Source organism: Zonotrichia leucophrys, chromosome 5 (genome assembly GCF_028769735.1).
Source record: "Zonotrichia leucophrys gambelii isolate GWCS_2022_RI chromosome 5, RI_Zleu_2.0, whole genome shotgun sequence".
Taxonomy (NCBI): Eukaryota; Metazoa; Chordata; class Aves; order Passeriformes; family Passerellidae; genus Zonotrichia; species Zonotrichia leucophrys.
Window position 1 is genome coordinate 54651628 of NC_088175.1, and position 13182 is coordinate 54664809.

General features: G+C 39.7%; 1 protein-coding gene across 2 annotated transcripts in view; it reads right to left on the minus strand.

The window, feature by feature from the left end:
• Nucleotides 1–1334: 1334 nt before the first annotated feature.
• The window catches only part of GALNT18 (polypeptide N-acetylgalactosaminyltransferase 18), a 213998-nt gene continuing 202150 nt past the window's right edge, over nucleotides 1335–13182 (minus strand). Inside the window, exon 12 of one of the 2 annotated variants that reach the window (XM_064715707.1) lies at nucleotides 1335–1812. In XM_064715707.1, coding sequence (XP_064571777.1) covers nucleotides 1666–1812 — 147 coding nt within the window. In that variant the 3' untranslated portion in view covers nucleotides 1335–1665. The remainder of the gene's footprint in view (nucleotides 1813–13182) is intronic. The other variant, XM_064715709.1, reaches the window with a different exon arrangement.

Consider the following 13182-nt stretch of genomic DNA (forward strand, 5'->3'; position numbering starts at 1 on the left):
CCCAGAGCAAAAATGTAGGTCCACATCAGCAAGCCTGGAGAAATCAAGAGGAGACTGATTTGATCCACAGCATTTGTGTTTTCCTTGCACCTCCACGCACCAAAGCCTCAGTATCTTTGCTGGAAGGAAGCTCAGTTCTTCTCTTGCTAACTCTGCATGTGTTCTGTGCTTTTTGTGTCTGAACATGGAAATGCTCAAAACGACTCTGCATTCTAATTCTAATTTTAATGTGTGTTTTTACTCAAAAAGGCTGAGGGGCCTCCAAAATCAGTCAAAGGTCAGGTGTTCAGCCCATCTCCACCTCTGTGATTTTTCTCCTGCTGTTGGGCTTGGGGTTTTCCTCTTTGAGAAGCAGATTTATGGTAACTGTACATCTATCTATATGATAGATACATATAGCAGAAATTAGAATACCTTAAACTGATGTGCCCCAAGGGTTGTTGAACAGCCCAGGAAGCAATGCTGTGAGCTGATCCTCAATGTGAAGCCAGGCTGTAAAAGACAGTCAGGCACTTAACCAGCTCCAAAACAGGTTAGGACTGTTGCTTAAGGTAGCAAACAGAATAAAAAGAACAAATAGAGAAGAGAAAGGAAATAAAAGAGAAGGAATTTACATACAAATAAAAGCTGCTGGAAATGGACTCTAGTAATCCCAGTGCTCTGGTTTACCTCATCAAATGTTATCTCCTCACCAATCTGAGCAGAGATGAAGTGATATGGAATTGCATTCACACATCCTTCAAGGCAGGGAGAAGAGCAGAGTGAATTCATACCTTTTTCTCTTGGATGGAGCCATTTTTACCCAAGTCTGCAGCACCCAGGGAACAACTGCATTTAAAAAAAGGACTTGTAATAACAATGAAGTATTGGAAGGAAAGTTCAGCCACTGAAATGGAGGCCAGCCCACTGTGAAATGTCAGGGTTTATATTTTAGTTTTCTTCCAGTAGCTGCTGCTTTTCTCTTGGGATATTTTTTTCCTTCTTTTTAATAAATTCTCTTCCTTGCCTCACTTGAGCCCCTGGGGTTTTCTCAGGGGTTTTATTAAGTGGTACTGGAGAGGAAAAATACTTGGGGACATAACACCTCCACACCCCAGACCTTTCCCCTGTATTTGCACACCAGCAGCTACAGTGGCCTAGACAGATCTCTGGAGGGAGAATGGAGAAATCCTCCCTTGCTGTAGCTATTGGTGTGCAGGTAGAACTTTTTATCAAAAGTCTGCAGAATTCTGATGCTCTGCAGCAACATGCTGAGATCAGGCTTGGGTTAATGAAAGCAATGAAACCAGCACTTAGCTTCCAAATTGATTTCCATGGAGACACCTACACAGTAATAGTGTTTGGACTTTTTTATTCAATAAAAGTTTGAGATATAAATATTCTCCATTTGCTTAATATTTACAGTTGTAAAATATTTTAGGATAGCCTACCCGTCACCTGTCATTCAGCATCTCTATAAATGTCATGAAAACATCATTGTGAAATAAAAACTTCTTGTTTCCAGCCCACAAACCCTATTTCCACACACTCACAAAATCAAATCAGAGACAAAAAAGGGGAGAGAAGGAGCTGGGGGGACAGGGAGCGGGAGGAATACAGTACAGCAGGCGACAATGCAGTGTTTGCTACACGGTAGCAAAAGAAATGGGTACAAAATTTAGTCTGCTATAATGACAAGCTTCTCAGGACATTTGTGATGGACCAGCGTTGTCCAGTGCACTTCTGAAGGACCACTTGAAATCCAAATTCATTTTCACTGTTTTCCTGCAATTCCAGGCAGCGCTTGGATTTTCGGTTCTGGATAGGACCTCCCTGTAAAGATTGAGGCAAAAAGAAAAAGAAAAAGGGGTTTGTGTTAAACACTGACCTTGTTGCATTGCTGCTGTGGGGTAATACAAGTTATAAAACATTCCAGTGTCCATCTACTGTGAAGAACTTTACAGTTGGAGACAAGGTAAGTGCTGGATTTGGAATGAAGGTTCCTTTGTCACAGGCTGGTTTAATCTCTGATGCAGTTTGCAATAGTCTCAATTGCCTGGTTTCCATTTCAGCAAATGGGATTTCTGGAACTGAGCTGTGTTTCTACCCATGCATTTTAACCATAAAGAAGCCAAAGATTTCCTGTTTGCTTGAGTTCCCTGATTTTGTGGTTCTGCTGCACTTCTGAACACCAAATAAGGCAAAAGCCAGCCATGGTACGCTGCATAAATGATAAAATGCAAAACCTGTTTTTTTCCTTGAATACTGAAATGTCTTTTATAATATTTTCTTGCTAACTCTCAGTATTGATTCTGTTCAATTCCCAGCTTAATGCTGCCTCATTAAAGCCTTGCCTTCATTTTTGAGTTGCATCAGGCTTTAAATCTCTGCTATCACACAAAAACCTATAGACCTCAATTACAATTAAATTGTCATGCAGGTGACATAAACTACATTTTCCCCTCTTTGAATCTATTTTCAGTTGGTTCTTTCCTCCTCTCTCATGTCTAAGGAAGGCAACAGATAACATGTACACATCAGTGTGTGGGAGGTTTCTTCCAAGATACATGGAGACAGAGTAGAGCAATTGCACAGAAGTCTGAGAGTGGCTTTCTCTAAAAAGGACCTTGGACTTGTGTAGAGAATTACTGACTTAATCTGTAAATCAAAGAAGGGATTTGGTGCAGATTAGTACACCTGAAGTATTAGTACACCTGAAGAAGGAAAGAGCAGAAGCACTGAAATTGCTTACATGTACGATGGGAAAAAAGAGTTTCTGTAAAAAACCCAGACCAAACACCCAATTCCATACAAACCCCCACCACCTCATGGCTTTGTTCAAGTCTGTGTTATACCTAGTATGATAAAGCCATTACAAACTGGGAAGGACACTGGCATAAACCCCACAGAAAGGCTGTGTGCTGCTCCCCAGCCAAGGGCAGCCTGTGCCACTCGGTGCAGGTTCTGCTCCATGCACATAGGTGGCTGAGGGTCCCCTCCTATCCCACCAGTAATGCTTAGAAAGAACTTTCTCAGCTCAGAACCTGCACTGGGAGCTGAGGAAAGTTGTCCCACTTTGTCTTGTTAGAAAGCTACATTAGTTGGGGTCCATTATTTGCCTGATTTCTGGACTTGGGATATGACTCTGTGCATGGCACTCTTAGGCTTCTCCTGTCATTTCTAATTTATTGGCATAAGAATAGGAACAGAATTCCCTCTCTCCATTTTGTTTTTGTGAAGTACAGCACTTGGAGCTCTGTTAGATAGAGGAAAGCACAGTGTTAAAACTTAAAGACTGCCATGAGGAGCTGGAATTTTTCTGCTAATTCCCATTTGTGTCAGTGGTTAAGGGTTTCTTTCACTTGAATGGGCTGAAATGCCATGTGGATTTGGGGGTAGAGGAAGGAGGCTGTTCACAGTGGAGACAACGTTTTTTCCTTTTTTTCTAAATTTTGTAGAGCAGACCTAGGTGTTATAGTAAATGTATTCATGAGAAACACTAATATAGGCAGCTACACAAAGTGTAAACCATTCCTAAGGAAAAACAAAACAAACAAGCAACCAAAAAACATATAAAAAGCCCCCTCACACTCCTTCACTCTTTCTGAAGTGCCCTCATGTGAAATCTGGCTTTTATTTAACAGAAACAAGTGAGCTGGGAGATAAAAAGCCAAGGAAGCTCTTTTTGATGTGGGGAAAGTGCTCTGCATTGGCTACTGAAAACCAGCCTGCTGAGCACATTGGAGCTGCTGTATGGAATATAAAGAGACATCAAAATTAAGCAGTGGTTAATGTGTGTGAATTGAGTATTGCAGAGAGCACAGATGCTTCTAGCAAGATGTGTTTTTTTTTAACCACAAAAGGGAAATGTGAAGGCTCAAGCCCTGTGAGGGGCTAAGCTGTTCTAAGAGATGAGAGGCCTGTGCAGAGCCACTGCTTCAGCCTTCAGAGTGGGTGCAGTGTACATTTTACTCAGACTCGTTAAGAAAATTAAATCCTCCCCAAAGAATTAGGCCCAAACATTCTGCAAGTGTTCTGAAACCCAGTGGCTGCACTCTGCCCCGGGGGCTCTTGTGAAATCCAGCTGTGGTGAAGGTGTGAGGACGGGGCTGGAGCACAGCTGGATGAGCACTCCCAGCTCCCCTCCACAGCAGCTCTGCAGGGAACTGGGCAGGTCACTGAAATCCTCACAGAACCCTTGTTCTCCTCTGCACAGAGCCTTGCATGGGCCCTACAGCAATGGCCTGGCATGCAGCAAGGAGGGAAGGCAGCAGGAACACTGCTGGCTCTCAGATCCAATGGACAGGGAGGTACAAGAGCAGTGCCTGGCTCAGCTCTGGCTCTGCTTTGGCTTTAGAACTGCTCTGAAGTACAGGAAGGAAGGTTTCTATGGTAGTTACTTAAAATTTCCTCTTATTTTTCTACTTAACTGTGTTTGTTTTCACCCCTTCATATGCCCAATCCAAGCCTGGGACAGTGGTATTGTCCTGTCAGCTCTGGATTGTTGCAAGGCCTGAACTAGTGAGCTGTGTAAGGATTAAAGCTCACAAACTGAGTAACTCCAGGAAAAAAAAATGAGCAGGCAGGACTGAGGCATCAAAAGCTAACACTGTCTTTTGCTCCTCTAACTGGCTTGGCCTCCAAATTCCAGCATTCCTGAATGGTTTCTGCAGTCTGTTGTCATCACTAGCATTTGGAACCCTAAAGCCAAATGCAGGCAAAGGTGCCCTTTAAATTAATTATTATTTTGCCTTTTTTTATGGTAAGCAGTTATTCAAACTTGTATAAAACTCTCATAGTTGGATTTACTGCATGCTTGGCAAAAGGGTTTATTGTGTTGCTACACTTCATGCTCAGTGAAAGGAGAGTTGCCCATCTGGGTTCCTTCCCCCATTCTAGGCAAGATCTCTACTTTCCAATTTAAAGGCAAAAATTGATAGCCTAGAGTAATGTCTTTAATCATGAAACATTAGACATAATTCTGCAGGCTGAAACAAGTTTCAAGAGGCCTTGTGGGCAATTGAACAGAATCAGGATTAAGATCACTGATGATGAGTAACAGCACAATGGAGTCTCAAGAGGATAAATAAACATCCAGGTCAACTCTTCTGTAAAAAATGGACTCAATGTGTCAGCACTAACAGGTTTGACTGAAAACTGCTCGGTTTTTGCAAAGCAAATTGAAGCAATTCTTGTGAGAAACACAAATGCTCTCAGCTCCTGCTGGTGCTCAGACACACAGAAGACTGGTTGGGTGATTTGTAAGTGTACTTTTAATGCTAGCACTGTCTCAAGTCAACATCCTGGTGCACCGAGTGGAAAGCAATGCTTTTGACTTCCTTTAGAGTTATAGCTTTTTCTGCATTTCTACTGGATGTAAGGGGTTTCCTTCCCAGTCTTTCACAAAGCAGAATTTATCCAATAACATGGCATTTAAGGACACCATCTGATGTGCCTGCAAACCCTTGCAGTACAAAGTTATGCAAGGCAATTAGTTTAGACATGCTAGTTTTTGCTGAACTGTTCTATGGGATCTTTTTTGGTTTACTGGGGGTGGTAGATGCACAGTTACCAGACCTGATCACTTTGAAAGACCTGGTCACTTGTAGAGAAGAGGGATGTTAAATGAGGGCTGGAGGTGGTCAGCGTTACTGAAAATCAGACTGATGGCTGTTTTTAAGGAATTACTCTAAAGTGAACACTTTTCCTGTCAGAGTTTCAACCTGCTTTTTATATTAAAGCTCATGTTGTTCAACCTGAAAGAGAAAATCCATGCTTGTTTAAACATGGATTTTTCAGAAAAAGGTCTTAAAAGGTTAATAAGTATATCCAGCCTCCTATCACAGACACTGTATAGATCACCGCATTCTCTAGTCTATTAATTTTCTATGTGGACCTCAATCAGTGACATCAAATATTTACATGTTCACTCTGCCTTTGAGGCAGAAACTCTAATCTTTGCTGTTGCTTTGATACATTTGAATCAAAGAATTATGGTGAGGAGTATGAGACAATCTCCACTTCAAACAGAACACTTGATCTCCTTGTGCATTTCCCAGGAATACTGGGGTACATTTTCAGTGACTGTTAGTACACCAAATTTAAACCTAAAGAAAATTACTCAAATTATACAAGGCATTTTTTTCCTCCATGTGATTCACCTCTGTATGGATGTGGAAGCAATAAGAAAATATTCACAGGAAGAAGGGAATAATTTATCCCATGCATTTTCAGTATTGCCCATTTCTTAGAAATATTGGATGATGTTATTCAGTTTCAATTTTCTGCTTTTTAGCTGCATAAAGGATATAGATATATATAATATAGAGGAAATTTCTTAACTTCTTCTTGAATCCGAAGTATGGCAAATTTTCCAACTCTTTTGTCTAACAGGTGTGCTCTAAGTAAAGCAGGCTCTTTAAGCTATCTTTTCCTGTTCAAATCTTTCATCAATTAACTTGAACTATTTTAATTCAAATATTTCTCCCTGAAGTATATTGATAGCTGCCCTTACTCAAAGACATGTTTCCTAATATATTTTATATGATACTGTGAAAATGAGGGGCATTTAACTGCTTTTATATATATGAAAGCAGGTTTATATATTAAAAATATATTGTTATCTGTGCAATAATTTTCTGATTTGTTTACTCTAGATTGGATGGTCTGATTTGCTTACTCTCTCCAGAATGTAGAAATACACAATACTGTTAATTAAGGTATTAAAATAAAAGCAATTAAATCTGGTACAAGGAAATGCAGCTTCATTCAGAGAATGTAACTGGAATAGAAAAGAAATTAGAGAGATGTTTCATAAAAATCAGAAATGGAACACATGGATCTATACATATCACTAACATTTCTCCACATATAAAAAAAATTATCACAGATTTATAACAGGTTGCAGTCCTGGTAATAGCAAGATTAAGAAAAGAATAACTTGAAAATAATTAAATTCAAGCCTTTACTGAAATACCAAGAAGCTATTCAGGATATCACAGCTGGAAATGTGTTTCACTACAGAAAACTGGGATAAGACTACAAAATCGGAAGTATGGGAGAAGAATACATTAGCCAGACTAAGATATTTTACAGAAAGTAAACATGAATTATTACTCTATCAGCAATGGCCAGGAAATCTTCCTGATATGCTAGAAAAACATGCAGAAACAACTCTTCTAGGTGTATGATGTGATTTTTGTCATTAATTATTGAACACTGTCTCAGGGGTGGGAGGTGGCCGTGGCAGAGTGGAGAGCAGATTAAAAAGGGAATCCTTTATCCATACACAGCCCTGATTAATAATTATGGAAAATGCAGAACTTACAGCTGCATGCATTGTTTGGTTTTTATTTGGCAGCAAATCCAGGTGATGTTGTGTTATGTTGATCTTCTGAGAGCCAGGATTACCTAGCAAGCCATTTGTGGAAAAGGAAGGATTGGCTTGATGCTCTGCAGTTGAGGATGATGTGCTGGTTTTTCCTGACCACAGCTGTCCTGAGTAACCACTAACAGGACTCAGAAATAACTCCCTTTTTGGGAACTTCAAGGAGTAAGCTGCCGAGATGCATGTTGATGAGGGATGATTCACAGACTGATATTTCTGATTTTATTTTCCTCATCACTAAACGGGATGGTGGTCACACTTGTCTTTTGTGCCTTCCTTTGCCCTAATCTGCCTGCTTATCCTCCTGGGCAGCACTCAGAAAACTCCATGTGCAGAACCCACCACCTTCAGTGCTCACTGGCTGCTTAGTGCTCCAACTCTGATACTCAAGTACTAAATCAGAATTTAGGATGTGTTTCTAAACTATGTCAGCTCACAGCAACAACTACAACTGCTTCATTTTATTCTCTCTCTAGTAGAAGAGTTGGATATAGGCAAATCCTGCATTTTAAACACCTCTGGAGTTATATGTGAGACTTAACCTATGGAAAATATCCAAAGTTAATGCTTTGCCCAATGTTTTCTGCAGGGTAATTCTTCTCTAATTAAATCCATAATTCTTTACTTTCTTTTCATTTATTGTCCCATGCAACAGCTGCTTGTGTAGTGAAACAATATCTTGATACAACCAAGAAAAAACCAGGAGTGCTGGAGACATTTGCTTTATTTGTTTTAATACTGCATTTTGTGAAACTCTCACAAAAGTTACATTTTTCATTCTGAGATTACATAAATTATTTCTGCAAACAACTCAGGCTTGATTCATGTGCTGTGATCTAGGCTTGCTTCAAGATGTTTAAAGTGTAAGACAGAGGAAGGCAACAAAGATGTTTTGAAGTGTGATGGACTATCCAAATTACAAAATACAGTAACATTAAATAAAAACAGGACTTTGCTTAGTAGGGGAATGAAAATTAGTGGGATCTGCCTTTAGCGTTCAAAAGTGTGCATCGCTGTGAATAGCAGTGAGGAACTGGTAAACAAAGCTTCTAAGGAAAAAAATAAGTGTTAGGTTAAAAATTTACCACAATTATTGGTGATTTATCAGAGTAAAGGAAACCTGCTGAATTCATTGTCTCAGACATCAGTGTTCAATGACTGGCTAGATGTTTTTGATGGGCTGAGTTAATTTTAAGAGTGCTGATAATTCTTTTTTAGGCATGCTGAGATGATCATTCAGACAGATCAAGCCTCAATCTTCTCGAAGAGAGCAAATCAGGGGTCAAGAAGGAAATCCTGCTCATGGACTTACAATGAATTGCTGGCTCACAGCTCATTTCTGTGAAACAGCAAGCACTGACCATTGCCTGGGGCAGTCTTCTGGATAAGGTAAATAATCCACTTAATTAATTTTGTGATCTGTGATGCAGCAAATTGTACATTCCTAGGTTTTGCCTTCCTATTTGGTTTTAATAAAAGTAATACCACTGTGGTACACAGAATTACAGAAGTGTCCTTTTAGATCACTGAGTTCAACCATTAATTCAACCCTATCCATTTCATAACCAAACCAAACCATGTCCCTAAGTGCCACTTCAGGGTGTCTTTTAAATATCTCCAGGAATGGGCACTGCACCACTTCCCTGGGCATCCTATTCCCCTGCCTGACAACCCTTTCCTGATATCCAGTCTAAACCTCCTCTGGCACAACTCGAGGCCATTTCCTCTCGCCCTAGCACTGAGAACAGACACCAACACCCACCTGGCTAAACCTCCCCTCACACGGAGCAATGAGGGCCCCAGGAGCCTCCTTTTCTTCTGACTATACACCCCCATGTCACCATGAGATTTTCTGAAAAATCCTCTTTGCCCAGGATTTTCTCCTGGGAAGCTGAGAAGCCTCAGGGAGGAATGAAAACAATAATTATCTGATTGCTGCTGCTGTGTTTGCTGCTTTGGAATGTGGCTGGGCATTGTTTACCAAAGGGTGAATGTTTGATTGGTTCCACGTGAATTGTTTTAATTTAATGGCCAATCATGGCCCAGCAGTGTTGAGGCTCTGAGGAGTCACAAGTTTTTATTATTCATTGTTGTTAAGCCTTCTGATGTATCCTTTCTCTTTCTTTAGTATAGTTTTAGTATAGATAATATAATATAATATAATATAATATAATATAATATAATATAATATAATATAATATAATATAATATAATATAATATAATATAATATAATATAATATAATATAATATAATATAATATAACATTATATAATATAATATATCAGCCTTCTGAGAACATGAAGTCAGATTTCCATCTCTCACCTCGTCCTGGGGACCTCACAAACATCATCACAAACCCCTGACAGTGAGGGATCCAAACCTATACACATTCACATCTTGCAGCTGTACCTCATGCCTAGGAGAACCTCACTGCCTTCTTATTTTTCTTTTTCTCTCCATGGATGAAAATATTGTTCTAATATAGCACAAATCTGTGAAGAACACAACTTCACATTGCTATTTACCAGCCTTTAGCATAGGTTATACCTAGTTACTCTTCTTCAGCCAGATAAATAAACTCCTTTCAGCACAACTAGGAAACCCAAGATTTTTATATTTTTCCCAGACATCTTAACAGATTTCCAAAGGTTTATGGGGTTTAGATGAGATTATTTGTGAGAAATAACTCCCTTGGAAAACAAAAATACTGAATGATGATTTTATTTCTTTTGTGTGTGTGTTCTATTTAATTAATCGAAGTTTTCTAATCTGAATGCTTCATAAGAAGGAGACTTAATGCATTTTAACCCAGAAACTGAACTACTTGCACTATCATTATATGCTTATGATTAAACCAGTCTCTAGGGCCTAAGAAATAAATTGAGTGCAAAGTGAAGAAAATTAGGAAATGAATTTGCACAAGTATTTCAATTGATCTGCATATTCTAACATGGAATTTAGGCTGAGCTCCTTGGGACTCTGATCATAGTGTCTAGTTATTGCAAATGGCTTTTTCACCACTAACCACACAAATCTGATTATAACTGATATTGGGAAAGTAACGTCCTTGCTGCTGCAGCACAAACCTTGTGCAGTTTACTCAGACAGCAATGAAAATAACCTGGTTTTTTTTGTCTGATATACTGAGTGTCACCACTCTTGGTTTCAGGACACCAGACTTGATGGCCTGATCATTTACTGAATAACAAACAGATGATTACTTGGCAGCCAGATCTTGCTTACATACATCCTGCTTTTGTCTCCATTGGGAGTAAAGATGCAACTTTTACTGCTTGATAGGGAGAGAGTCTTGGGGCTTTCGCTGCTCACAGTGACCCCGAGATGGGTTAGAAACTCTCTTTTCCCAGGGCAGCGGTTGAAGAAGGAGTCAGAGCTCTTCAGTTCTTGTTTTCAAGGTTGTTTATTGTTTCTTATCTATAAAATTCTTTCTCTGGCCTGCCAAGGTCCGTTCAGCAGGTCAGACAGAGGCACACTGCCTGCCCCGGGGTGGTGTTATCTTTTTATACCAAAAACTACATGTACATTATTTACAATAACTTCCCAGCACCTATCACCTACGTTAGACAGTGAGCTTCCACTCTAAACCAATCTAAAAGTGCCAGCATCATAGCAGAAGATGGAGGCCAAGAAGAACAAGGAAAAAGGAAAAGGCACACCCAAATTCTTCCATCTTGGGACTCTGAGCCCCCACTCTAAAAACCACAAAAATCTATTTTTCACCCTGATAAACTCACTATAATTCTACTTAAACTTTCTTGACTTGCAATTCTTCATATAAAGGTTGGTAATTGTTTTTCTATGAGTCAAGATCAAAGGCACAGGGGTCTTGGGCTCTGTGCCAAGGTCTCTGAGCTCCCTGGGCAGGGGCTGCAGCCATCCAGGGCAGCCAGAGGAATTTCCTGGGTTCCAACCTCAGAATTTTGTTTTCAGCTGGGAATTTAGAAATAATAACAGCAAAACTCCTTCCATCCCTCCCACAGCTGGGGAACGCAGAAGCCAAGCAGAGACTGGTGATGCAAAGGAGGAAGCAAAAGCAGAGTTCAGATCTCCTGAACCTCAGGCCCTTCCCTCGCTGGTTATCACTCAGGTTGCAGGAGACATTCTGGATTTGGACATGGTTTGGCATGTCTGACATGACAATGCCATGCAGAGCCTGGCAGCACCTGGCATCTGCAATTGCTGGATGCAGTCTGGACAGCTGAAATGAGCAAGAATCATGTGCAACTCGAACCAATAATTTCTTTGTAAATAAATGTGGTATTTAAAATTAGATGCTAAAATATGCAAATAGGGTATCTGTTTTGAACGAAAAACATGGGTATGTGCTAACTTTCTTCTAAATTAATTCAGCACAAGTGTCTTTGGAGCTTAAATGTGGTTCTCAGGAGAGTAAATACTGCATAATGTGATATGCTAGAAAAGATCTGAAATGCACCCACTAAAAGCTCATTTTACTGCTGTATTCCACACCAACTTTCTAGCTGGCAAGTTCTACACCAATTTGCAAAAATTCAAACTTTCTGCTAGAAAATTACTCCAAATAGAAAACTGAACTGATACAATTAAATTTTGGTTACCACTAGCTATGGCAATAATTAACAAGTAAATTTAGCATCAGTTGGCAATAACTGCCAAGTAAATCTAACATCAGTTGTTAAAACACAATATTTTATAGTAATATTTCTTTTCCATATTTCTTTGTAAATGCTAATGTTTTTAGCATTGACATTTTCGTATTTAAGTTGCAGTCAAGTATTCAAAATGGAGAAAATGTGTATGCATTTAAATTTTTGTACTTCTCCATTCCATTCTGCATAAATGATACTAAAGATGTTTATAGGCTTTTAGTAAGACATAGTCCACGATGAATAAAAAAGAAATATTTTAATGCACCTCTTTTAAAACTCATATTGTCATATTGAAATATGACATGAATATTAGGTTACACATTTAGGGACCAATTTATGAGAGAAAAATGCAAATTGAAATATTAACTACAGTTTTCTCATGTCTAAGCAGAACAATGGTTCAGCTTCCTCATCCTCCAGCTATCACACCTTCTGCTGTTACCCAGTTAGTTCAAATATGAAGTACAGGCAAGCTGGGGTAATATAAAAAAAAACAGCAAAGAAGACTTAAATATAGAAATGCTGCTGATGCACTGGACCTCTACACCAATACTGAGCCATGGGGTTTGTGGAAGTGCTCTTTTATGTCTGAGGTTCAAAACTCCACACTTGGCAACACTGGTTACTTAAAAATCAGATTGCCTCACTAAAATACAGGGTTTAACCGAGTCTATTGGCTCATTTAATGGAATAATTAGGTTCTGTTTTTCTTTATATTTCTCCTGCAGGATGCAAGTCTGAATTCCTTTGAACAGGATCACCATCCCTTCCTGTTCTGAGCTGCCAGGCAAACAGCACTGCCTAATTACACAGCTCTGGAGCAGTACAGCATGGCTTAAACTACAGAGACACACTGAGAGTATTTGCATCCCTTGTGGTTAGAAATACCACATAAATCCAAATCCTTTGCAAATCAATGATGCTGCTTTGCCAGCCTGTGGCTCTCATCATGGAAGAATCTGATGAAGGGGATGGGGGCCACTGTTCCCTCAGACACACAGAGCTCTGCTGAGATGAATCTCTCTTGTATGCTGGTGTCCTTGGCTAATGGAGGGGATGCAAACAGGAGTGGACATCAGAATTTGGTGTTGGGCTCTGCTTCTGCATGCTGTGTGCTCAGCAAGGGGGCATCTGAAATTGGTACAGAGATTCTCTGCTTGCTTCCC